The following is a 25,325-nucleotide window of genomic DNA, read 5'->3' on the forward strand; positions in this document are numbered from 1 at the left end:
GGTCAGGGAAATAAACTGTTCAGGTAAAGATGAAAATCAAATCTCCCATTAATGACATGAAACCTAATTAATATAAATACCTCCATTGTCTTCACAAGCATTTATAAAGAATGACCATCTCAAGAGATATAGTTTCATCTGAAAGCACAGTGGTTTATGTGGAATTACTCAATACTAAAAGATTTTGCAGCATGATATGAATATTTCCTCTTACATATTTTGAGTTAACTGAAAGAGTACGCAGTAGGTAGAGATTCAGGTCTCAAGATATCCAAAAGCTCTTCACAATTCCAAATATTGCAATTTGTAATCTCACATATGCAAATCATATTTTTTTCCTAAATAGTTTGCCATTTAAAAGAGAATGAAGGTATTTTATATCCTTGAAGATAGTTAACATTGGGATGGATATATATTTTTTTTCTTTAGTATGCGCTAGATTGTAAATGAAAATAGACTCATATCTATTTTAATGTCTATGCTTGGGATTTCTTTAAGTAGTCTCAGCAAATACGTGCATTCTAGAAAACATTGTAATAGTTTTAATCACTTTCTGTATAAAACTCAATGTGTAAATACTGTATATCAATAAAAGCAAAAAACCCCACAACTATATATAATCAGAAATAGATGAAATTACCTGAGCTTTTATTTTAAAACACTGTTTTTCAGGATCAAAGCTAAGTGGCATTTTCTCTTAGAAGGCAGGGAAGGAATTCATAAAGTTCCCATTAGTCTAAAAATAAAGGACAAATAAATAAATAAATGTCTGAGTCATTAATGGCATTTTGCCGAAGTTCAGTAGCAATGAAGCCAGGAAGACAGTGAGTCAGTGGTGCTCCTGCTATTCACTGGAATGTGTATAAAAAGTCTTGTGTGAACATAATGAATGGGTTCATCCAAACCACTTTAAGCTATATAGAGTTAGGACTCCTCGTTTACAACGTATATAAGTAACTTTGCCGCACATTACTTAACTTTTTATTCAAGATTTGTGTCAGGCCAAACGTTCATTATAACAAATTAAATATTCTAACTTTTCTGGAGAGGATGTGGGGTATCTAAAACCTTTACATTGTCAGTATTAGTAATATTTGTACAGCACCAACAATGAGCTTGGACCTTTTGCAGACAGGTATAAAGACGTGTTTCTGCCCTGAAGAGCATACGGTCTGAATAAACTGTCAGTACTCAAGATGTGAAGTAATCCTTTGCTACTCGCTTAGTCTATTTTCAGCAGGACAATGAACTGGATAGAACAAATAGATTATAGGTGGTTTGCTTCATTAGTGGTACTTATCACCAGGGATGCTCAGGGGTCTGTATGCGTACAGGCATTGTCCAACTAATTTACTAAAATCATGAAGTTTTTAGGAAGTTCGTGGAGCTACTTGGGATTAAGCTCTTTCGTTACCTTTTTATTGTACTTTAGTTCCCACATCCACTGATGTCTGTTATAAACTTCTCCTTTGAGAAGATACCCTGTTTTACAAATGTCTCCTGACATGGGTTGACCTATTATAACTGAATTATTTTAGGAGGTTAAAAAGTAAAAACCTTCTTTCAAAATGTGCTAGTAGTGGAAATGCTAGGCATTCACAGTTTGCTCTGATATTCTATAGTAGTGCTTTTCAGGGAAGCAGTAATCTTACTTCGCACCTCCACCAGAAGAAAGAATGATTTGGAGTTCAGAGATCAAATGAGTTAGAAAGCTGGAGAACACAATTAATCACTCTTACAAAATTTGGGTGTGTCTCATTTCAAGAGTGTGTTCTTAGCGTACTTTCTAGTGTGAACCAGTTAGATGCAGAATTATTGGCATTTTCCAGACTGAAGCACTGAAAACATTCACAATATTCCTTAAACCCTGGAACACTTTTGACTCCAAGTCAATAACATTTTATAAAATAAGCCTCCTCTTTCTGAAGAAACTTCCAGGAGAAAATCAGCCACTTACTTTTTTTTAAGATGAAGACAGGCATGGTTTTGAACGTGTAGTATTTTGAATCACTGCATACGCTGTCATTTGCTGATGTTCACTTTTAGTGGATTACATTTAATTACTAACAATATGTGTTGTAATCCTCCTCCCAGTGTCAACATTTTTTTTGAAGTTATTAATTGCAGAGATTTTTCTTTACAGATTGTAGTAACTCTCTCTAGGTTGTTTCCCTTATTAATGTTTTATAGCAGGTCCCGGGAGCCTCTTGTTAAAATTTCACCACCAAACAGAAGGAAAGGTGGGAAGGATTCAGCTGCCCCTTATGGAGTTAACCTCTCTGGACAGTACTAAAACAAACTTGTCTTAGTACTCAGGATCTCTGAGGCTCCTAAGAGTACTTCTGAAGAGAAAATGTTTGACCTTTAAGTGGACCAGATTGCGCTAAATAGTAGATCTTTCAGAAAAATTTAGCTGGGAAGGACCTGGTAAGACCACCCTACTACGAAGTACACAAGCTGAATACTTTGCAACTTAATATGTTTGTTTGCCAAGTGGTATTTTTTTTACTCCTTTCCTTTTATTGTTCCCTCTGCATAGTTAGAGCTTTCAAAGTATTCCAACCTGAAGAACAGCTAGGATTCTATTCTGCCTAAGAAATAAAAATACAAATATCTGGAAGAAGATTAAAGTCCTCCTAAAACACAATGCTGCAAATGCTAATGATGGAAATACTGCCTAGTTCTGTGTTTAACATTGACGCTCGATGGAAATTATTTATAGATGTTATCACCTTAATTTAAAAGACTTCCCACCTCAATAGGCTTCTGCTTTCGAGTTGGTTGTCCTTATTTATTTTGTTAAAAAGGCACCCCCACAAAAACCCTGCATTTGTCATCTTCAGTGTCTTCCTTCCAAACTTTGATCTCTGGATCACTGATGGTCCACAGAAAGCAGGGCAGTCATATAATAGTGTTGCCTCTTGTGTACAACTCCAGCGAGGACTCCTGAAAGCCAGGAGCCAGATCTGCCACTACTCTGTAAATGAAGCTGCCTCCTCCACACTTCCCAGAATCAAGAGCAGCCACTCTCTGGACAAAGTGGAAGCCATTGCTACTGGCAGCAGACCAAGGGAGGCTCCCACCACATCTACTGAGAAATGAAGAGGCAACTATCAGGACAGGAGCTACCATAGGATGAAGCTGCTGCCACCTGCGGGAGCTGCTGCCAAGATCTGGGGCCCTGGGGGAGTTGTTAGGAACAATCTTCACTGAGGAGAAAGACTACAGGAAGTAGTGTTCCCTCAAAACACATCCTCGGGTGGGAGACACTGCCAAAGAGAGTGCCATTGCTGGAGGAGGTCACCAGAGGACCCAGATCATCAATTCTTTAGGGCAGTGTTTCTCAAATGTGACCATCATGGCTGCATACAGCCACCAGGGGATTTTTCTGTGGCCAAGACAGCCTCCTGGGCAGAGAGATAGGTGGGAGGGAAAGAAAGTAGCGGCCCCTCCCTCCCTGCAATGCCCAGCTGTTGCTCCTGGCTGCCTTGGTGTTTGCTGGCACCGTCAGCTGATCAGCACCTTGCACCACACAGCCTCCTGGGGGCTCTGTGCAGCGCCTCTGCAGACACATGGGGTCAGTGTGTGTGGTCAGCGCGCTGTAGTTCTGGGCATCAGCCTGGAATGGCAGGGCTTGGGTTTGGAAAAACTGTCAGAGCGCCCACCAGCAGGGGTTGTTGGCTGCACTCTGAGGCCACCAAAAAATTGTTGCTTTAGGGTAAATTGGCCTGGTGAGGAAAGAAGGGACTAGGCTGAGGACCCAGAAGAAGAAGGATGGAGATGTAAGGGAGTTTAAGTAGTAGGGACTCAGGAGAAAGGAGCCTGGATTGGGAGTCCTGAATAACAGGGCAAGTGGGGAAGGAGGAGGCTGGGCTGGGAAGCTGGGCCCAGAAGGAGTTAGAGGAGGAAATAAAGGGGCCCAAGTGCTAGAAAAGAACTGGACATGAACAGTCCATGTAAGTGGCTGCATGTGGAAGGAGGCCAAAGAGTCTGCAGGGGTTATGAATTGCAGGGAATAGGGCTGAGAACTGATTTTAAAAACTGGTGGAAGGAAGGGATTATTTTTTCATTTGCTTGAGGCTGGTGAGAATTGAGTTGGTGGGGAAATTCATTTGGAAAATTTATTGTTAAGTGAAAGGAGGATGGAAAATTAAATTTATATGAAAGGAAATGGATTGGATGGGGAACTGAGAGAGAGTGCTCTCTCATGAGCTGGAGGAAGGTTGGATGCCCTGTGTGATTTGAGCATATCAGTGTGATTGGATGGATGAAAATGGAGGTGCTTCATGAGATGGCCTCACTATTAACAGTTGCTCTACAATGTGGGTACGTCTACACTACGGGATTATTCCGATTTTACATAAACCGGTTTTATAAAACAGATTGTATAAAGTCGAGTGCACGCGGCCACACTAAGCATATTTATTCGGCGGTGTGCGTCATGAGCCGGCTGCGTCGATTTCGGAGCGTTGCACTTGTGGGTAGCTATTCCATAGCTCCTCATGTTCCCGCAGTCTCTCCTGCCCCTAGAATTGAGTTGAGAGCCAGTGGCTGATGGGGCAAAATCATTGTTGCGGGTGTTCTGGGTCATGTCGTCAGTTTCTTCTTCCGGGAAGCACGGCAGACAATCATTCGCGCCCTTTTTCCTGGATTGCCTGGCAGAGCCTGCCGGCAACATGAGCCCGTTCGCTTTATTTTTTCAGTCTACTGTATGTGTCTGGAGTGCGCGGCATGAGGCGATTACTCCGCACTAAAGCAGCAGCTTCACTTGCTTTTGCTATGATGCTGAGATGGTTATCAGCGTTCTGTTACCGTCTTGTGCGGCGTAGTTGCAGAGTGACAGTTTTGCCATTTAACCTGTTGCGCTGTCATGGGTGCTCCTGGGCTGAGATTCGGCCGTGGGCACAACCCAATAACTTGGAATGACTCCCCGAGTCAATCCCTCCTTTATTTTTACTTAAATAGTTCAGTCCTGCCTAGGATATGGGCAGATGTACTTAGAACACGGTTTTCAGGACAGCGAGCACAGCTGCTCCGGGTGGTCAGTATCCGCAGAAGATGATGGCTACTGCCTTCTAGGGGTGTGCTCTGCAATAACCCCACCCGTCTTCTCTCTCTGTCCCCCAACCTTCTGGGCTTACCTTGGCTGTCCCTCCCCATTCTGCCATGGAGTAATAAAGATGCCGGAATAAGAAGACACTGGTTTTTTACGTGACAATAATGAGTGGGCGATGAGGCATTCCCTGGTTGCTATTGACGTCCAGGCAGAGTAAACGTGCGGCGGAAGAGAAGCAGTTTGCCGCTGCTATGCAGTTCCATGCAGGACAGATCTTTTCTTACACGGAAAGGGAGAGGGGCTGATTGGAGCTCAGCCCAGTTTGCTATGATGAAGACAGGTTACCAGCGTCTGTTAACCCTCTACTAGGAATGACGTGGAGTCATTCCTTTTTTTACCAAGCGCCGCCAGCCTCCCTGCAAGCGCGGAGCACTCACTGGTTGTACAAGCGTTCTCTACCTGCTGCATCGTCTCCGGCAGGGGAGAGGAGTGATACTTGCACTTCCTCCTGCGCGATCGCGTCTCCAGCCGCATTCAGTGACATAGGGTGACATGAAGAAGTCAAGAACATATTTCTTTCTCTCTTTTTTCAGTGGGGCGGGGAGTAAATGACAGCTTCTGCCGCGCGGACATGTGTTTGACCTACGGCCTGGCGTTTCGCCTGATGCTTACTTTTCGGAGCTGCGGTGGACTGTGATAGCTGGGTCTCAGTCCCCTCCCCGTCGTGATCGTCATTTGGTCTCTGGCTTCCCGTTTTGTTGTCACGCGCCTGTGTAGCTTGAGATTTTTTTCAACAGCTTTAGATTTGTTGTTCTGTCGGTTTCTGATAGACGCTTTCTTTTCCCTCCAGCGTCGATCCCGTATCTCCATCGGTTTCTGCTGGACTTTTTTGGCTGGGGACTGACGGCCACCTGTGCTGACGCCAGCGCTGGGCATCGATGAATCAAATTTCGCGGGCTTTTCTGATACCTGGCCTGATTCCGGTTCCAGATTGCTGTCCAGAGCGGTCACAGTGGTGCACTGTGGGATACCACCCGGAGGCCAATACAGTCGATTTGCGGCCACACTAACCCTAATCCGATATGGCAATACTGATTTTAGCGCTACTCCTCTCGTCGGGGAGGAGTACAGAAACCGATTTAAAGAGCCCTTTATATTGATGTAAAGGGCCTCGTAGTGTGGATGGGTACAGCATTAAATCGGTTTAACGCTGCTAAAATTGGTTTAAACGCGTAGTGTAGACCAGGCCTGTGACAGTGTTTGGGACCCACTGCTCTAATGTACTATTCTATTGTCTTCCTGGGAGAGTAAAAAATTTTTAAAAGATTCAAAAGAAAAATGCAAAAATCTAGTAACAAGACCCTTGTTGAAGCACAGTCTTAAGCTATGTCTCCTTGTTCGGCAACCAGTAGTGTTTTTACATCTTTTGCTGTTTAATGGTCTCATAATCCTTGTATGTGCAATGGTTAGTACTTTCAAATGAGGCCACATTGTTTATATTGTGTTGTGGATGACATGTCCTTCTAAGTATCTCATTATTAATCTTTGATGTTGTCCTTTTGGAATTTGTACTATGTTTCGTTATGTGTGGAGAAGCTTTCAAAAAGCTTGGTTGTTAAAGGCTCAAGAGAGAGTCATGATGGTATTCTTTTATTTAGTATTTATTTGCATCTGATTTATAAAATAAAAGTTGAGGATGGACAGGATGGAGGCTGAGGAGGCGTGTGAAACAGAAGTGAAAATGCAGGAATAGATACTGTGGGCAAAAGTCAGCCCTCCTACAAGCAAGCTCCAGCTGAGTCACTTTCATTCAGATATATATGTCTTAAGTTTGGGTATATTGTCATTGACTGTTCGTCTAAAACTCTGTGACCTTTTGCCTGCTTTATCCAGCTGTGCAAATTGGTTCTAAGGGGGGGAGTCTGGGATTTACCTGCAACTGAGTTTGACTTGCTCTGTTTTAGGAAAGGCCTTGTAGATGTATATAATTAGCTTACATTTCTGAAGGGATCAAGCAGAAACCAGCAAGGGAATTGTTTCTTTAAACTCATGAAGCTGCATTGCGGAAGTTTTCTTGCTCATTAAACTGAGACTGATTGCACAGGTTACCCACTGATACAACGTAGGAAAATGTACTGCACAGCTATGCCAATGTATCTCAGTTTTGACCTGTGCCTTCTTGGCATTCTAGCACTGACTTCTTCCAGGACACACATTTCCAATTGTGCCACATTGTGTGTTGGTTTATATTTTTTTAAAAAGCAAGAAATAAAGGTTACTGTTACTTCATTGATTAGTGCCACTTAAGAGGATGCTTTATACTGTATTTGGTTACAAAACTGAACAAATTTGAACTAAGTGTCCAGAAGATGACCAGTCCTTGTTGTGACTGAAATTAAGTGGGAGAAAAATGGTTCTTTACCAAACAATTGATCTCAATTAACAGAATGTTGCTGTTGAAAGTAAAAATATATGGGGAATATGTTCCCCCATTATTCTTTAGCCTGGACACAGTGTATCAGTAAACTCTCTCAAGCAACTGATTCCTGATGAATTGTACAGATCTCACTAACCTGGATGGTTCTTGAGATGGAAGATAAAACTCTGGAAATTCTTTAAGTGGTGGCTTTCACATCTCTGTTTTGGGCTGATTTGTTTTTGTTTTCAGCCATTTTAAGCTAGGGATTTGAAGGTACAAATCCTCATTATAAAAAGCAACACTTTTTCCTACTCCAAAGTTTTCATTTTCTCCCAAAAGTTCTAGCATATAGTCCTAAAAAGCCAAATACATTTACAAATTACAGAAAATACATATAAAATTGTTTATTCTGGTATTGGTAAGTGGACAATGAAGATGATTGAGACATGATGTTTTATATGCTAACTTTGGGATCAAATTTAATTATCCAGGTCATGAAAGTTTTGTTCTGTGTTTTTTTTATTTTATTTTAGTATACTTGTCAGTTTTCATTATCCCAATGAGTGGGCTAACATTAGATGCTTCAAAGTCTAAAAATATAAATAATAAATAAATAGATATGCCTGTTCAAGAATTGCTGTTGTTGCACTAGAGACAGCTGTTGCAATGTGTTCTACAGGCTTTCCTCGTTAGGAAATTTCAGATGAATAAGGCTGCCTTTGCTGTTCAGCAGGACATTATAACACAAATGAAATTTTACAAAGTCAACAATACATAGTTGAGGTGATGTCAGTGAAAGGTACTCTATAATCTCTGATTCTGTTCAGTACTCAAACTGCACATGATATGAAACCTACAACTGTAAGGTATGATTTTCACTAGGGTATCAAGGGATGGTATCACAGTAGGATGTTTTCACATTACCTGGTTTCAGCAGGAATCTCTGAAGTCCATTGGTCTGGAAAGAAGTGGGCCAACTGCTGAATCACCAGCACGTTTTAGATATTCTTCAAATGTCACCCATCTAAGGAAGGGATATCTCATTTCCAGGCCTCTTGTAAAGGAGAGCGCAAGTAAGAGAAAGTCAAGGTCTTTGGGGAAGAGGAAGATGACTGAGAATAGGGAGTCTTGGTTATAGCCCCAGTAGGGCTGGAAGTCCTTGGAATAAGCTAACAAACATTTGGAGGCATTTTGGAGTGGTGTAGAGACAGAGCTCCTGTAGCTTCATAGACTTCCCAAATCAATACATCATAATTCCTAAGTAATGTGACAGACCCAGTCCAGTGGGGTACAGGAGTCTGGTAGAGGGCAAACATACTGGTCACTGGATGAGTAATTTTCTGTTCCCTGAGTGACCAGAGCAGGGGCTTTACTAGAGTAATCAGGAACCTGCTAGAACCAATTAAGACAGGCTGATTAGATCACCTGCAGCCAATCAAGGCAGGCTAATTAGGACACCTGGTTTAAAAAGGAGCTCATGCCAGTCAGGCGAGGAGGAGCCAGAGGAGAGGAAGTGCGTGTGAGGAGCTGGGAGTAAGAGGTACAAGGAGCTGAGAGTGAGAGGGTGTGCTGCTAGAAGACTAAGGAGTACAAGCGTTATCAGACACCAGGAGGAAGGTCCTGTGGTGAGGATAAAGACAGTGTTTGGAGGAGGCCATGAGGAAGTAGCCCAGGGAGTTGTAGCTGTCATGCAGCTGTTACAAGAGGCACTATAGACAGCTGCAATCCACAGGGCCCTGGGCTGGAATCCAGAGTAGAGGGTGGGCCTGGGTTCCCCCCCAAGCCTCCCAACTCCTGATCAGACACAGGAGGAGTTGATCCAGACTGTGGGGAAGATCACTGAGGTGAGCAAATCTGCCAATAAGTGCAGGACCCACCAAGGTAGGGGAGGAACTTTGTCACAGTAGTGTACTAGAATCAGCATTCTATAAATTCTAGGAGGGTGGGGGAGTCTATTCACTGCAGAGAACTCCAGACTAATTCCTGTCCATGCTAGTAGCTGGATGCAGTTTGACTCAAATCTGTTGTCAGTATCCTAATTTGGGGTTTAGCCATGCTATACAGGCAGATGAAGACAAAAAGCTTTTGGAGTAATATGTTTATGGTGTGATGTGGTGAAAATGCAGAAAGCAAGCTGTTAAAGAAGGGAGTTAATGGCATATGACATGTTTTCTTGGGCATTTGAATACTGACACTGTGAGTGTTTGCAGAACCATTTAGGTGTGGAATCTCTTGATTCAAAATATGGATCTGGATTTTGTAATCTGAAGTGCTTTTGAACACTTTGTGGTTTATTTGGAGTGTAAGGCACTTGAGATGCACCAAATAGAGCATTCCATCCTGTCTTAGAGAACACACGTGATTTTCTCTTGTACTTTGGAGATACCTTCACAGAGTGAGATAAGTCTATTAAAAAGAAAGCCAAGTTGATCAATAATTTTCCCAGCTGACAAGCAATCTGGCAGGAAGGAGCTTAAATCATTCTACTGTAAAATTTAACAGTATAGTTTCCATATTGCTAAAGCAGACGGTTGTAGGGATTAAAACAGACTTTTAAAAAGCAAAATTTCATTTGACATGATTACACTTCGTAGCTTTTTTGTGGCATTTTCTGTCAAATTCTCTGGTGCTGCTTTTATTCACTTTTTATTTCCATTATTAATTAATTATCATGAGGGACTTACAGGTGTCATCTGATGCATTTGTATTGCAAAGTCACCCAGGAATCCGTAGTCACCAGGTATCCCACTGGACATGCTCCATTCTGTTGGTCTTCTTTCCCCTCCCTCAAACCTATGGTTTTGGAATTCTTCTGCTGCTCTTGCATGCCAGGCCAGGATGAAGCAGCAATGCCAGCCACAATAATTTAATGAGCACTGTTGACAAATTAGCACCTCCTGTGAAGGGATTTCTCTTTCCCTCAATTCTCTCCCTCCCCCCTACCCCCCGCCCAGCCAGAAGGGGTTGATCTGACTACTTTGGTGCTGATTCAGATTATGTTTGAGTGAGCTGATGGGGCTATGTGGTGTGTTACTCTGATGATCCCTTCTCTAGAGGTTGTTATTCAGCAATGTTGCAGACCCTGGCCCTAATCCAGATCTTCTATATCACGTTATCTCCTTGTATATGTCCAATTCTATAATGTGACTATGATGCAGAAAGTAGCATTTCATTGCACTCTATACTGGCTTTCAGCCAAAGCTATTAAAAAATAAAGCAATAAATGTGGCATAAGGCTGTTGTATAAAAGGTGTGGTAAAACTTGTCAAATAAAATGCATGTATTCTGTGCTCTTCACTGAGCAGTCATGATTTACTGTGAGGAGTGGTTGTGAATCAAATAAGAAAAAATGCAGTGAACTTTTCAAAACCCCAAATACTGTAATACTAAATAATATATAATATGTATAGCTCTTGAGAGTATTAATGTTTAGAATTGTGGACTGTGAGTGGACCCGGTTGTCTGTTTTATACATAGCTCAATGCTGACAAAGAACTTGTTTATAGTTGGAGCAAAGGAGTTTTCAGTGTAAGTAGTGATCAAATCAGTGCTGCTATTTATTTTGCTTGGTAAGTTTTTATAAAGAAATAGATACTAATGCATCTGTTGCATGGTTGCATGCATGTTTAAAAAAACAAATGCAAAAGGAGGATCAATGGTAAGATAATTGTACTTTTGAAAAAGAAACCCAGTTTTTAAAGGTAACTCTCTCTGCATGTAAGGCTATGGGAACTTTATGGAGATTATGCTGTCAGACTCCAAGGGCAGGCTCGGGATGGAATGTGTGAAGTGGGTATGTAAGCAGGCATCTTAGTGAGACATTACTCCTGGAAACTGTCTGCTCAGTCATCTCCAGGGTTGGCTGCTACATGTGCACTTGAAAGAAGAAGGGCAGTTTAGCGGAAAAAATGTCAGTTGGAAATGAATTGGGAAAGCCCCCACTTGCTGCTCCAACTAGCCATATACCTAAATTGCGATACTAGTTGATGCACAACATGAGCCAGATGGTAAATACTCAGTCTCATTTTTGTATTGTAGAATTGCAAAAGAAACATTCTGCTACTGTTTGGCTGGGTTCATCTTTCTGTACAGTTTCATTCTTGTTTCGTCTTGAAAATTGGAATTTTGCAATTGTAGAATAATGACAGCCTTTGCTTTAAGCTTGTGGGAGAATGCAATTTAAAAACATTTTTCTGGGATTTATCTACATGACTTACATTAATAAATTGCACCGTTGCTTGGAAATTTTGCCCCAAAACATACACTGCTGATGTCTCAAACTGGGGAGAAAAAGGTATTTTCTTTTTGCATTCTGCCAGTACTCTTCTGCTTAACAAATATGTAACTGGTAGTTGGAAACGTGTAAGTGAAAACAGATGCGTTACTTAGGAAAGGAATGTAGTCCTTAGATTTGAAAGTCAGAAGCATCTGTTGGATACTGCAAAATACAAAACATTAACTGACTAATTCTATAATAGGAATAGTAACTACTGCATAAGCCTGGGCATTTAAAACTTTAGTGGTGTATCTTAATTGTCACCATCTTCTTCCCCTGCACTGGTTTAAAGTTGAAATGTACACATGATTATTTGGCTCTCCACTCACCCATTTCAAAACAAATAGGATAAACAAATACCATGTTACAATAGGTAAACTGATCCTTTGGGGGATGTCCAGAAGGATTGCTCCGTTCGGGTATGTCTATACAGCAAAGAAAAACCTGTGGCTGGCCCTTACCAGCCAGCTCTGGCTCACAGGGCTCAGGATGTGGGGTTGTGTCATTGCTCTAGGACCCCAGAGAGTCATAGAGTCGAGGCTCCAGCCTGAACCCAGAAGTCTACACAGTAATGAAACAGCCTTGCAGCCTGAACCCTGTGAACCCAAGTCAGCTAGCACGGGCCAGTCGCTGGTTTTTCTTTGCTGTGTAGACATACCATTAATGCGCAATATTGCATAGTTGCGTTGGATCCACTGTAGCATCAGTTTTTGGCTATTGCTAGATGCTTGATGGTATCTGATTCCTTATTCACAGTTTCCTTCTAATTTAATTTCTAATCAGTTAACAGAAAGGTGTATCTGTTTATAAATCACTTAAAATGGTTTAGGTATTGTATTTACAGTGATAACATCAGTTATTAACATGGTTCTCTGCAAAGAATATGGTACCACGAAATAAGACACAATGTGTAGCAATTATAGGCCAAATTCTCCTCTTATTTACACAAAAGCATAAACAGTCCTATGCAACTAATTGTCTTCCCATTGTGTTTGTCTGTTAACCAGATACAGTGTACGTTTCCCAGGCTGTTCCATTCATACAGTCCAGTGTTCATTCAGAAACATAACATTTCCTTTGGTTAATAGATTAAAGGGGGAAATGTGAAATTGTTTTAGGATGTGCAATACACTTGGAACAAAGCCTGTAAAGTTAATTTACGTTAGAAGCCTGTGAAACAATTTTAGATCATTTTAATTTCACTTCAGAAATAAAAAGATGCCATGTCTCAATTATGCTTTCCTGAAAAAAATAATTTTTTAGAAGAACAAAAGACTTGAGAAAGGTATTAAGTTCAATGTAATTGCTGAAGAAGAAGAAATTGCAGTGAATTTGTTACAATTTTCTCTCCGTGTTCTATTAAACTTTTAATAGGATTTAAAATACTATTGATCATTGAAGAGTTTTCATTAATAATATGAAATATTAATGAAGTAGCATGTAGTATGGTTTGTGTTAGAATGAAAAAACAGCAAGTAAGGTAGGTTAAGCACTTTAAGGCTTACTGTTTGCTTTTCACATCCTTAGACCAGGTGAGACTAGCAAAGTGAGTGTCAACAGAAGTTGACTTTCTGAGGTGCTCTTTGTAGATATAACAGAAAACATAAAGAGCAAGTGTTAAAGCAATGAAAAGGTAGGTCATTCTACAGGATGTTTAGCTGTTAAATGTAGAAAGAAACAGTTCTAAATCTGCACTGTACTACTATGGAAACATTTTCAGAACTCAAAGAAATACTTCAATTTATGTCCTCTTTAAAAACAAACAAACAAAAAACCTACCTGATGAATTCTCAGTGTTGGATTTGCTTACCTATTCTTTTTTAAAAGGATTTCCCAGAGATTGACAGGAAAAAGAGTAGTTTGACTAAGAGTGGTGGAATTATCTTACAGGTTTTTGCTTTACCTGATGTCGCTTAATTAAGCAAATACAATATTAATAACTGGCATTTAGCACAGAACTCTTCTGTGCGCCTTTAATATTTATTTTATGAAATGGCTTATCAACTGAATAGATTAGACTGTTTTACTTTGTATATTTTCATCTTGCCTTGCACATCTGTTACTTTTGTTCTTCAACATTGCAATGGAAAATACTGCTAAATTAATAAATATGAATGTACGGAGGGAAATATTTTTTCTTATGAAATAGGAAGTTAAAGAAAAAGAGTAGTTAATGGCTATATATTTAAGATGTAACTTACAAACTGGGATGCCTAAAATATTAAGCACCTTAAGCCCCTAGAAGAGAGCTTGTGATTTAGGGGCCTGCATAGAATCATCCAAGTTTCCAAATTATGGACAGAGTCGAAGGCCAACTTTCATATATGAAAGTACACATTGCTTTATATTTTGAAAATATGGCTGTTAAGTTTTACACATGCAAATACACTTAGCTGGTTTCACAGGATACATCATATTGTGTATCTGTGTACCTGCTGGGAGGAAGTGAATCCTAATGAGAAAATAATGATAATTCATTACAAAGGTTAAAATAAAGAAAAAAGTTTGTTTATATTTGAGAGTCACTAACATACTGGACTAGTAATGAGCTACTTTCTACTTTTGTTTACAATTCAGAACCATTTTTATGCTGTCATTGAAGCATATGAAGAAAAGTATTTGCAGCATTATATTATGGTGATTATGTTAAAGCATCATAATACTTTTTGCTTAGAATATAGGCATAGTAGTGTGAAATAGATTCAGGATTAGAGCTATACTGTGCAACTAAACTATTTTTCCTGTACGAAGATTAAAATGTTACAACTGCTGGTGTAACTCAAGCTAAAGTCAAAATTTAACATACTGTTTTTAATATTTTAGGAATGTCAGTAAGTTTCTGTAAAAATGTAATTGTTTGTGTGGAATTGAATGTAATTGTACTCTCTTAACATTAATAACGTTTATCAGTGAATTATTTACTTGCCTTTCCGTTATTCATGTAGAAATATATAAATATTCCCTTGTGTGTACACGTGCATCTGTGTATGCATGCACACACATGTATTCCCTCAATTATAACAGGTTGTTTTGTAGGAATTATGAGGACAGAGAGATACTTTGTTTATTAGTAGAAACAACATTTTGTTTCTGCTTTTTCCTTTGTAAACTCTGTATTTGAGTGGAAGAGTTGCAGGATTCAAAGGACTTTAGTTAGCAGAGCTTTCTTGAAATTGTCATTTCCCTAGGTTAATTTCACTACAAATCAGTCCCTGGAGATAGTCAAAGTAGCATTTGTAGATTTAGACACAGAATTCTTGCTAATCTTGAGTCTCATACTTAAACCTCTGTACAATGTGCTGAAAATGATTCCATGTAACTAAACTAATCTCTTTTAAATAGAGATAAGCTAGCCACTGTCAGTTGTTTGTAAATAGCTGATCGTTTTTCCTATTACTGTCACTGTTTCATGTATGACTTTTCACATGTATGCCTGAAGCCAGTATATATAACTGCTAGTAACTGTTGTCATTAAATTTGAATTGCTTGCAAGCTGAACAGCATATGTGTTCTGCAGAATAATGCAGCTCTGGCTCCCCTTCTACTTGTTGTATAACGATCCCTGGCTTCAAAATGAGCTTTTGATTGAACCTCTTCATTTGCAAACTTAGCCTAGGAAATACATAGTTTGGTGACAATTTTGTGAAATCAGAGACTTACAGAAGTGGAAAAAGAAGCATTAGTAAAAGTATATAAACATATTCCTGTAAGTCATACCCTGTGTTTAGAATAGAAATGATATTGTCTTACCTTCATTAGCCACTGAGTGTTGTTTTCCATGATGTTTTCAAGTAGTTGCAGTCTTTGTACTGAATCATCATAATCTAGTGGTGCGTCCCTCTGCACTGCATTAGACACATAAGAGCTAGAAGAAGAACGGCAGTTGTCCATCTCAGGCAATAGAAAGGTATAGCTGCATGACCCATGCTGAACCTGATACTGCTTCTTGCCGATAGTCTCCATGCTTTTACGAAAGGAGCTATACCCTGAAGCTAAAACAAGATTACAGCTCAAAATAAAGTAAACAGCCAGCCACATTTTAATTGCTATGATAACCCAGCAAATCTAAAATACTGAAGTATTTTATTTTCAGTATTCTTAACAAGAGTCCAGATTATCTAGTTGACCTGCCCTGAAATTCAGTGCTTTACTGTCATGTGTAAAGTACTTGGAATGAGGGCTTGCCTTTTTTTTTTTTTTTTTTACTTTCTCGTTGCAAACTTGGTAAAAAAGTGCTGTCTTCTCTCCGGCTGTGCCCTAAACTGTCAGATGCAAATAGAGAAACTATCCTGTCTCAGCTGCAAGTTCTGTGTTCGTTTTTAAAATAAGCTTTAATGTTTTCTTCTGCTTGTCTTTTGGCAAGATTTTACAGCTTCGGTATCTGAATCAATCACTTTCCTTTCCTTATATGATAAGTTGATAAGAGTAGCCAGACATGTGTAGCTAAACTGCTCCTCCCTCCTGGCTTATCCGTTATCTTCCTGTAGGGGGGGTCACTTGCAAGGCAGCAGAAAGATCAGGGCACACTGCTGAATGCAGTATGGAATGCTGCACTAAATCTCTTGAAAAACTGATCAATTACAGGACCCCTGTGAATTTCTTAAGCACAACTCCAATTAAGAATTTCCTAGACATCAGTTCTTATAGCCTCCAACTATGTTTTCAGTGTGAGCTTGTAAATTTTTTTGTTGTGATCATTTTAAAATAGTCACACACAATTTCCTTTGTTTGTTTGTTCCTCTTAAAGAAAAATTCTTTTGAAATGTGTCTCAGCCAAGCAGTGCTTGGCTTATGTTTAATAGTTTGTATAAATAAGGAGGAAGACACTTTTCTAATACAAAAGTAGACTTCAGCTTATCCTTTCAGAAATAGATAATGCTCTTTTTTAAGAATTGAACCTTCAACTGAACATATTGTGCATAAATAAATTATACTGTAATTAGAATAGGATGATTTATGTAAATCGTGAAAAGTGAATAGCAAAGCTTATCAACTGTTCTTTAAATGTTAGTCATGAATATTAACTGGCTATTTTAAATGATGTTCATTTTAAAAATATTCATAAATCAAAAGTCAGCCAGCTGGGCAAAAGGGGATAATGTTTCAAACAGGGTAACAGTAGGAATTTGTCAATAAATGACTTGGAAGTATAGGATTCGCTATATTAGATCATACTGGCCTAATATCACACCTCTGGTTGTGGTCAATAGTGGTGGTGGAAGGTGAAGAAATATACATCATGAAGCAATATTTAATAGTGCAGGGCTGCACATGGGGAGGAGAGGGATTACTCTGTGTCCTGCAATGATCAGCTAACTTCAAAAAGCATGAGACTACTAAACAGCTAAGAAAGACCAGGAAGGAGTTTGATTCCAATAAAATCTTGGAAAAATAAATTGTCTGCTGTAGAAAATATGCTCTGGAAACCATCATGCTAGGGAACTGGTTCTTGAGGAGAAATTGCCCTATAATTCCCTGGACCGGGACACAGAGACTGGATTCCTCTTCTTAAATATTGCTTTTAATTTTATGTGAATGTTATGCTAAAGAAGGTTCCAAAATAATATGCACTGGAGACCAAAGTCCCCTATTTATCCATAGGGCAAGCAATGTATATCATAAGAAGCATCATTACATGTTTCCCTATACATCTTTCTCTGTCAAAGCACATTAACATTGTTTTACTTTCTATGATATGGGAACGTATAAAGGCTGTGAAAGTCAGTTGTAGGAATCAGGCTTTCTGCTTTGTTGCTCATTGGATGGTTGAGATTTCTTACTCCACCTTATGCTTTCGTGACTGCCTTATCTAAAGACAACTCAAAAAGTTTACTTCTGGAGAACCCCAAAGTGGACAAAATGTGCTTGATTTAAGTTTCAGCTGTATGAAATATAAAACATTTGTCAAATTTGCTTTGTGGGGAGTATTTGTTTGCCAGCAACCGTGCTTTGGATTCCAGTTCATTGAGGTGTTTGTCTGAAGCTAAAGACATGGAGAAGGATATTTACCTATGTAAAATAAATCTAGTAGTGAAACATTTTTTTTGGCAAATAAAGAGAATACACTGATTATACGTCCAGCTTGGTGTTGCTCTACCAAAACTAATAAATGTGACAGATACCCTGAAGTTTCTACTTTTCTATAGGTTTCTTTGAACAAAAATATCCTTCTGTTTGTACAATAGTTTCTTTCTCAAGGAATGAGACTAGTTGTGGCAACCTTCAGGGACTCTACACAATCACATTTGTCCTCTTAGATTTTTTTTAAATTTCTTGATGTCTAGCCAGACAAAATTAGATTAATTGGGTCATTCGCATTATTAAAGTTGAATCAAGTTGGATGCAGATCTTCCTTTACATTTTTAAGGGATTTTTACTTCACATTTTTACTTAGATGCTGTCAGACTGGCTTCTTCCCGTCAAGTATTCTCCAAAGAACTTACGACCCTTGATAACTTATTTTCCTCTTCAGTATTTTTAAACTATCTTGCATGAGGTTCTGCCTCTGTTTCATGTTCCAGTGCTGAAAGTTTCCTTTTTCTTAGTGAGGAATACTTGGAAGATTTGTCTTATTTTTCTTACACTTTTTGGTGGGTCCCTATGTGTGTTTTCATGCTTCAGTTCAACAATGTAGTGGAGGATAACATTGACCAGTGTGATCTGTTAAAGATTTTCTTCTTGATTGCTAGAGTTGTGCTGCCACCTTTATCTCACGGAGCCTCGAACTTTGAGAAGTTGTCAGACAAGGAGGGGCCAAGAACCCTTTCCCGAGAGGATTTATAAAGTAGCTCTTGATCTGGAAAAAACTCTTATGAGATGGCAGCACTGATTTACTAAGGATGATGCACTCATCCCTCCGCACACTGGTCGACTAAGTCACTGAGAACATGTTTGCACTTCAGTTCATCTGGGTTTTTGAGAAGGGACTGGATGTGATCAAGCAACCCCTCGATGCCAACTGGCAAGAGGGTTCCAAGAATATTCAGATTCTGGTTCACCAAAGAATGTCATGTGAGGTCTTAACTGAAAGCCAGCATCACACTGGTCATTAATATTGTTATGAAATGTATGTACAGATACTATCTAGGAGTTATGTATATATACTGAAAATGAAGTTTTAAAGACTGTATTATGGCAGAGAACAGCTTTTCTGTCAGACAAAAGATGTTTGTTCACCTCTCTGTTAGCATATAAATTAAGCATTACAAAGTCAGCAGAGAGTGTAGAGTCAATAGGGAAGAGCACACAGGAAAAACAAGCAATGGGGTTATACTGTCTCAGTACAGACTGAACTTTTTGGATGCAAGTATAAAGTAAAGAAGATATTCTCCACTTAGAAGGTAAATAGGCATTGCATTTACATTCATGAAAATGGAATCACAACCAGCCTTTGTTGAAGATGCTGCAAAAGGCTTTGATGAGATAAACATCTTTAGACATGAGATTAGCCTGTTAAGTTTAGTCTCTAGAAAACATGCTATGTTTGTTTTAAATAGTAACCTTTTTTTTTTTCCTATTATTCTTACTCACAATATCTTGAATCATGAATTTTTTGGTAATACATTTATCCTTGTTTTCACTGTAAATATATCTGTGCTGTGATATTAGGAAAGGTGCTGCTGATTCTGAGTTAAATCATACAAGCCGGTGTGTATACTGTTCCCTTGGGGACAGCAGACCTGGTATTTCTGTGAGTGTTCAGGGGATAAAGGGCTAGACACCACAGGAGAATGCTTCATATGAGCTCAGGGACTGGAGCTAAACCTATTCCTTAACTTTTAAGGCACAGCCCAGTTGAGAGTGGTTGGGTGGCTAACAGGCTGGTGGTGTATGTTAGGGTGCTGACAGTTAAACACAAGCAGATCTCTCTTACTGAAGTCAAGGAAGTAACTAGAGGAATCACAGTCATGGGCACCCTGAGAACCATCACACTGGAGCCCTGGCTTTTGAGGGTTGAACCTGCTCCTGTGTTGGGAACTGCAGGAGTGTGACTCTGAAAGGCTGTTTGAGGGTAGAGGGGCCAAGAGCAAGATTGGGGTAGAGGACCCTGGCTAATAATGCTTGATATAGCTTGGACCTCCACAGGAAAGAAATCAAGGGGTTTGATGTTGGAAAGATCAACCAATTTGGCATTTCTGTTGAATGTGTGGCTCCTAATTGCTGCAGTGACATTTGGGAGTAGTGTGGAGAGTACAGAAATCTTTCTCCAGGAATGCTGGCTGGAACCCATGTGGAAGCAATGGGCAAGCTAATAGCTTAACAGCAGCCTCTTCTGAGATCTGTGGCTAGGTGCGCTGCTGTGACTAAACTTCTGTGTGTGGAGGATTAGTTTAGTATTCCTACACAGGGAGAGACTGCTTCTTTATTGTTTGATACATGCTGTCTGGTGATGAAGTGAGTTGAATGTCCTTCTCAGGTATATCAGTGAGTATTTTACTGTCTCCACATCTGTCTCAGCGTACTCTCTACTTTGCCACAGGTATCTTAGCCTTTCCCACCATGTGTAGGAAGCTGAAAGTGAGGCATCTTGCCAACAAAATGAGCATAACCACTTTTTAACCCTATGTTGGAAAAGTTGCTGCATTTGGGGCATCTTTTTGAACGTGGTTTGCCCTTGTCATCCATTTGGGAGCAGTCTTCCCAGCAGAGGAGGGAAAGTTGTACCTTCAAAGTAATTACCTCCTGCAGAGCCAAACTAGCCATAGCTCAAGGGAAATGGAAGTGGAAATGGGAAGAAGCTGAATTTGGAAAATTAGTTTGAAATGTAAGGAAATTTTAAATACATTTTTGTCCTCAAAAGTTCTGGTGAGGAGGAGAAATTCTGAATGCTGCATTGTTACTGTATCTCTGAGGAGTTGGAACATGTCTGGCTTCTCACTTAGAGGGCAGGGCTTATTCCACAACTGCTGAATGACAGGCTGATCTGCATCCTATCAACAGTGACAGGGAACATCCCATTGTAAGTTTGTCAGACATGTTAAAGTAGGAGGATTCTGAATAACTTGGCATGGGGTTTTGTATATTTCAGTACAAAATTCAGTAAAAGGTTTATTATAGTTCATATTAGTTGTAGTTGCCTTTCAATACTTTTGTTATGTTACTCATTTTGGTCATCTCCCTTTGGTGGTGCTTTATAGATAGAGGGGCCTGTTTGAATGTACAGTACAATGTATTATCCAAACTGAAATTGTGATGCTTAGTCTGCAATTTCCTGATTGCCTTTTAGTTAAGTGTATATAGTGTTTGACATAAAATAGCAAATACTGCCCAGTTTACTCAAAGTAAAAATTAGATATTTCCCCCTTTAAAAAAAAAAAACTATTCACTTTACAAAACTCACCTTATAAAAAGGAGTGGAATGTATATTTTGCCAAAATTAAGCATTTAAACCTTTTTGCCAGATGTGCTTCAGGCAATTTCCTTTCTTGGGAAACAGTAATTTCCCTTACTCAACCAGTTCTGTTTTTATTTCTTACAGTATATGAGTACACTGCATTAAAAGCAAGACCACTAATATTATCTTTCCAATTATCATTTTATATACAGCTGCATAGCTTCTGTTTGACAGGCAAGTAGAGAGGCACTTCTGTGAGATCTTTGATACTAAAGGAAGCAGTTTGTGCTTCCTTTAGTATCAAAGTTTGTGAAGTAATATAAGAAAATGTTGACTCTGTCTTAGTCTATATTTACAGATTTTTGCCTCCATCTCATTTTAAGGTTGTTAATTTTGTAGGAGAGTGAATTGTCATTTTAATGCTTTTTTTTTATTCAACTTTTTGCAGAGAGGCTAAATCTGAGGGACAGAATACGAAACCAGGCTATGATGATGAGGCACAAGTGCTATTTGATTCACTATTATAGTAATATTTAACATTCCCGAATAATTTAAAGAATTGTTGTAATATGAGATAATTAAACTTCAAAATAAAGTTCTAGATGCAAATAAGAGATCTGAAATCTTGTAATAAATTTTAAAATCATAAAAACCTTTTTGTAGATTGCTGGTACCTGAATTTTAGCCATTTTGATACTTTTCTGCTAGGACCTCATCTTTGATTCTTGGGTCCTTTTAATATTATTAGTCTATAATAATTTCATTTGATGACTCCAAAATATTTTCTTTCCTTCCTTTTTTTTTTTTGATGTTTCTCAGAGACTAATGCAAACAAGGACAAGACTAATAAAATCACAAAATTAAAAACAGTAATAGGATTTTGAATACTAACTAGTCTACTGATAATCATGCCATCTAGTCTGCAGTCTTATTTTTTTCCCCGAAGAGAAAGGAATGGCAAATATTTTGTTGCACTGAACTGAAATTAATGAATGTATTTTCTTCGTAACCCATAGCTGAATCAAGCCAACTCTAAATCCTTTCTGAAGTAAGCAGTAACTTCCTATCAGTTTGTTTATCTAGGTTTTTATACCATGTCCATCACCTTATTATCCAAGCTTATCAGTGTAGGATGTACTTGTATGTGATGTATTTCCTAGGAAATTTGCTAAACTTATTGTGCAAAATAATTAGCTTGTTTTAAAAAGCCAAGACATTCTAAATAACTTAAGTTTACAACTTGCCTCTTTTTGTTAAGCATATAAATAAGAAGTAATTTTTTTCAAATTTATTCTGGAAAATTATTTATTTAGAAATGTATATTGTGCCAGTCTCATATTGGTCGTATTGTATTGGTGTAATGCTATGGAGCATTAGTTACAAAAGAGAATCACTCTGTGTTCTCGATTCATGTGAGTGATTCACATGTCCTCAGTACCTGACATCTATTTCTTGCCACATTTTACTCTCCCTCTTCATATAGAATCTTACTGAGTTTTTCAAAGACCTTCACAGTCTTCTTCCTTCATAAAATCATAGTGCTGGAGGGAACCTTGAAAGGTCATCAATTCCAGCCCTCTGCAATGAGGCAGGACCAAGTACATCTAGAACATCCCTGAGGGTGTTTGTGCAACTGGTTCTTAAAAACCTCCAATTATGGGGATTCCACAACCTCCCCTGAAAGCCTATTCCAGAATTTAACTACCCTTTATAGTAAAAAGGATTTTCCCAACATCTAACCTAAAATCTCTCTTACTGCAGATTAAGCCCACTACTTCTTGCCCAACTGTGATGGTTCTCAAGCTACCCAGGACTGTGAGTCACCTTATTATCCCAATGCCTCCAGCATTTGAGAGACTTGTTTGTGTTTAATTGGGTATCAGACCACTAACATCACTAGCCTGTTAGCCTTCCAAGCACTCTCCTCTGGGTACTGTCAGCCCTAACTTTGCTGTGCAGGTTAACAATAGGTGCACCCCAATCCCTGAGCCCCTTTGAAGCATTCCTCTGTAGTGTCCAGCCCCTTCTCCACTGAACACTCTCGTCTGAAATACCACATCTGCTGTCCCCAAGGGAATAGTGTACACACCAACTGGTATGATGGCACTGAAACCATGTACAAATAAGCAGTAATAGGTAGCCAAGCCTATGAAAGGTTTACCTTGCTTTTTAGTTTGGGGAAAAGGCCAGTTAACAATAGATTTGTACTTTCAAGGGATCAGGAGAAATTTGGCCACCACCTACCCTACCTAAAAAAGACCTTTTGGCTTCTCCTGGTTTACATTTTGACACTTTTACAGTGAGACCGCATCTCTGAGTCTTGTCAGCACTATTCCCAAGTGGTTTTTATGATCTGACCAAGAATTGCTAAATATTGCAATGTCGTCAATATAAGCCTGTGCAAAGTCTTATAACTCTTTAACACTTGATTAAAGAGCCTTTGAAAGGTGGCTCCTACATTAATCAAAAGGGAACACATTCAACTCATAAAATCCCAAATCAGTAATGAAAGTGGATTATTTTTCTGTACTTCGCTGTTTAAAGGGATTTGCTAGTATCCCTTCATGAGGTTTAGAGTAATTAGATATTTCCCCTGGCCTAAAGTATCTAATGTGCCATCAATTCTGAGTATGGGATATGCATCAGGTACAGTGACAGTATTAAGTTTTCTGTAATCAACACACAACCTTATATTCCTATCCTCCTTAGGAACCATAACAACTAGTGAGGCCCAAGGACTGTCTGACTCTTCCATTATCTCCATTTCCAGCACACTTTGTATTTCCTTATCACATTTATTCATAGCTTTCCCAAAGTCTGGCACCCAGAATTGGACACAGTACTCCAGCTGCAGTCTCAACAGTGCTGAGGAGAGGTAACTGTCCCACTCTAATTTCTTAAATACAACGTTCCTGTTAATATACCCCAGAATGATATTAGCCTTTTGTGCAACTGCATCTCATTGTTAACTCGTTGTTTGTGATATGCTACAACCTCCAGATCCTTTTCAGCATTACTATCACTTAGCCAATTATTCCTTATTTTGTAGCTGTATGTTTGATTTTTCCTTCTTAAGAATAGTACTTTTCACTTGTATTTATTACATTTCATATTGTTTTTAGGCCAATTCTCTAATTTGTCACAGTCATTTTCAGTTCTAATCCTGTCTTCCAAAGTGCTTGCAACCCCTCCCAGCATGGTGTCATCTGCAAATTTTACAAGCGTACTCTCCAGTCAAGCTGAAATAACATTAAATAAGATAAACTACTCTATTAATGAAAATATTGAATAGTACCAGACCCAGGACTGACCCCTGCAGACCTCACTAGATATGCCCTCCAAATTTGACAGCAAACCATTGATAACTACTCTTTGAGTATGGCCTTTCAATCAGTTGTGCATCCTCTTTATAGAAATTTCATCTAGACTATGTTTTCTTAAATTTGCCTGTTAGAGTGTCATGTGTTACCTTCAAATGCTTTACTAAAATCAAAATATATCAGGTCTACTGCTCTCCCATCCACCAGGCCAATAACATTCTCAGAGAAGGAAACTGGATTGCTTTGGCATGGCTTTTTCTTTATAGATCCATGCTGGCTGTTCCTTATAACCCCGGTATCATCTAAGTGCTTAAAAATGTATTGTGTAATAATTTGTTCCAGTATCTTTTCAGGTATTGAAGTTAGGCTGACTAGTCTATAATACCACAGATCCTCTTTGTTCCCTTTTTAATTATAGTTCCTATACTTACCCTTCTCCAGTCCTCTGGGACCTCACCCATCCTACTTGAGTTCTCGAAGATAATTGTTACTTGTTCCAAGATTGCTTCAGCTAGTTCCTTAGGTTCCCTAGACTGAAGCAGAATAGGCATTAAACACCTCAGCTTCTTCATATCATCAGTTATTAGCTCTCCTTCCCTGCTAAGTAGAGGGCCTCCATGTTCTTTCATCTTTTTCTTGCTTCTAATGTATTTAAAGAATCTCTTCTTATTGCCTTTTATTAGGTGTAACTCATTTTGTGCCTCAGCCTTTCTAATTTTGTCCCTACATGCTTGTGGTATTCTTTTTTTACTCATCCATGTTTCCACTTATCAGAGGAGTGCTTTTTGATTTTCAGGTCACTAAATTGCTCCTGATGGATATTAGACACTTCCCTCCTTTACACACTGGGATAATTTGATATATACCTATCTCATAGAGCTGGAAGGGACCCTGAAAGGTCATGGAGTCCAACCCCCTGC

General features: G+C 39.1%; 2 protein-coding genes across 6 annotated transcripts in view; one reads left to right on the forward strand and one right to left on the reverse strand.

The window, feature by feature from the left end:
- ANGPT2 (angiopoietin 2) overlaps positions 1–16,274 on the reverse strand; it is a 79,232-nt gene extending 62,958 nt beyond the window's left edge. Inside the window, exon 1 of the mRNA XM_032772648.2 lies at positions 15,502–16,274. Within this exon, the coding sequence (XP_032628539.1) occupies positions 15,502–15,789 (288 nt within the window). The 5' untranslated portion in view covers positions 15,790–16,274. The remainder of the gene's footprint in view (positions 1–15,501) is intronic.
- MCPH1 (microcephalin 1) overlaps positions 1–25,325 on the forward strand; it is a 228,769-nt gene that overhangs the window by 162,205 nt on the left and 41,239 nt on the right. The window lies entirely within an intron of this gene.

This window comes from Chelonoidis abingdonii, chromosome 3 (genome assembly GCF_003597395.2).
Source record: "Chelonoidis abingdonii isolate Lonesome George chromosome 3, CheloAbing_2.0, whole genome shotgun sequence".
Classification (NCBI taxonomy): Eukaryota; Metazoa; Chordata; order Testudines; family Testudinidae; genus Chelonoidis; species Chelonoidis abingdonii.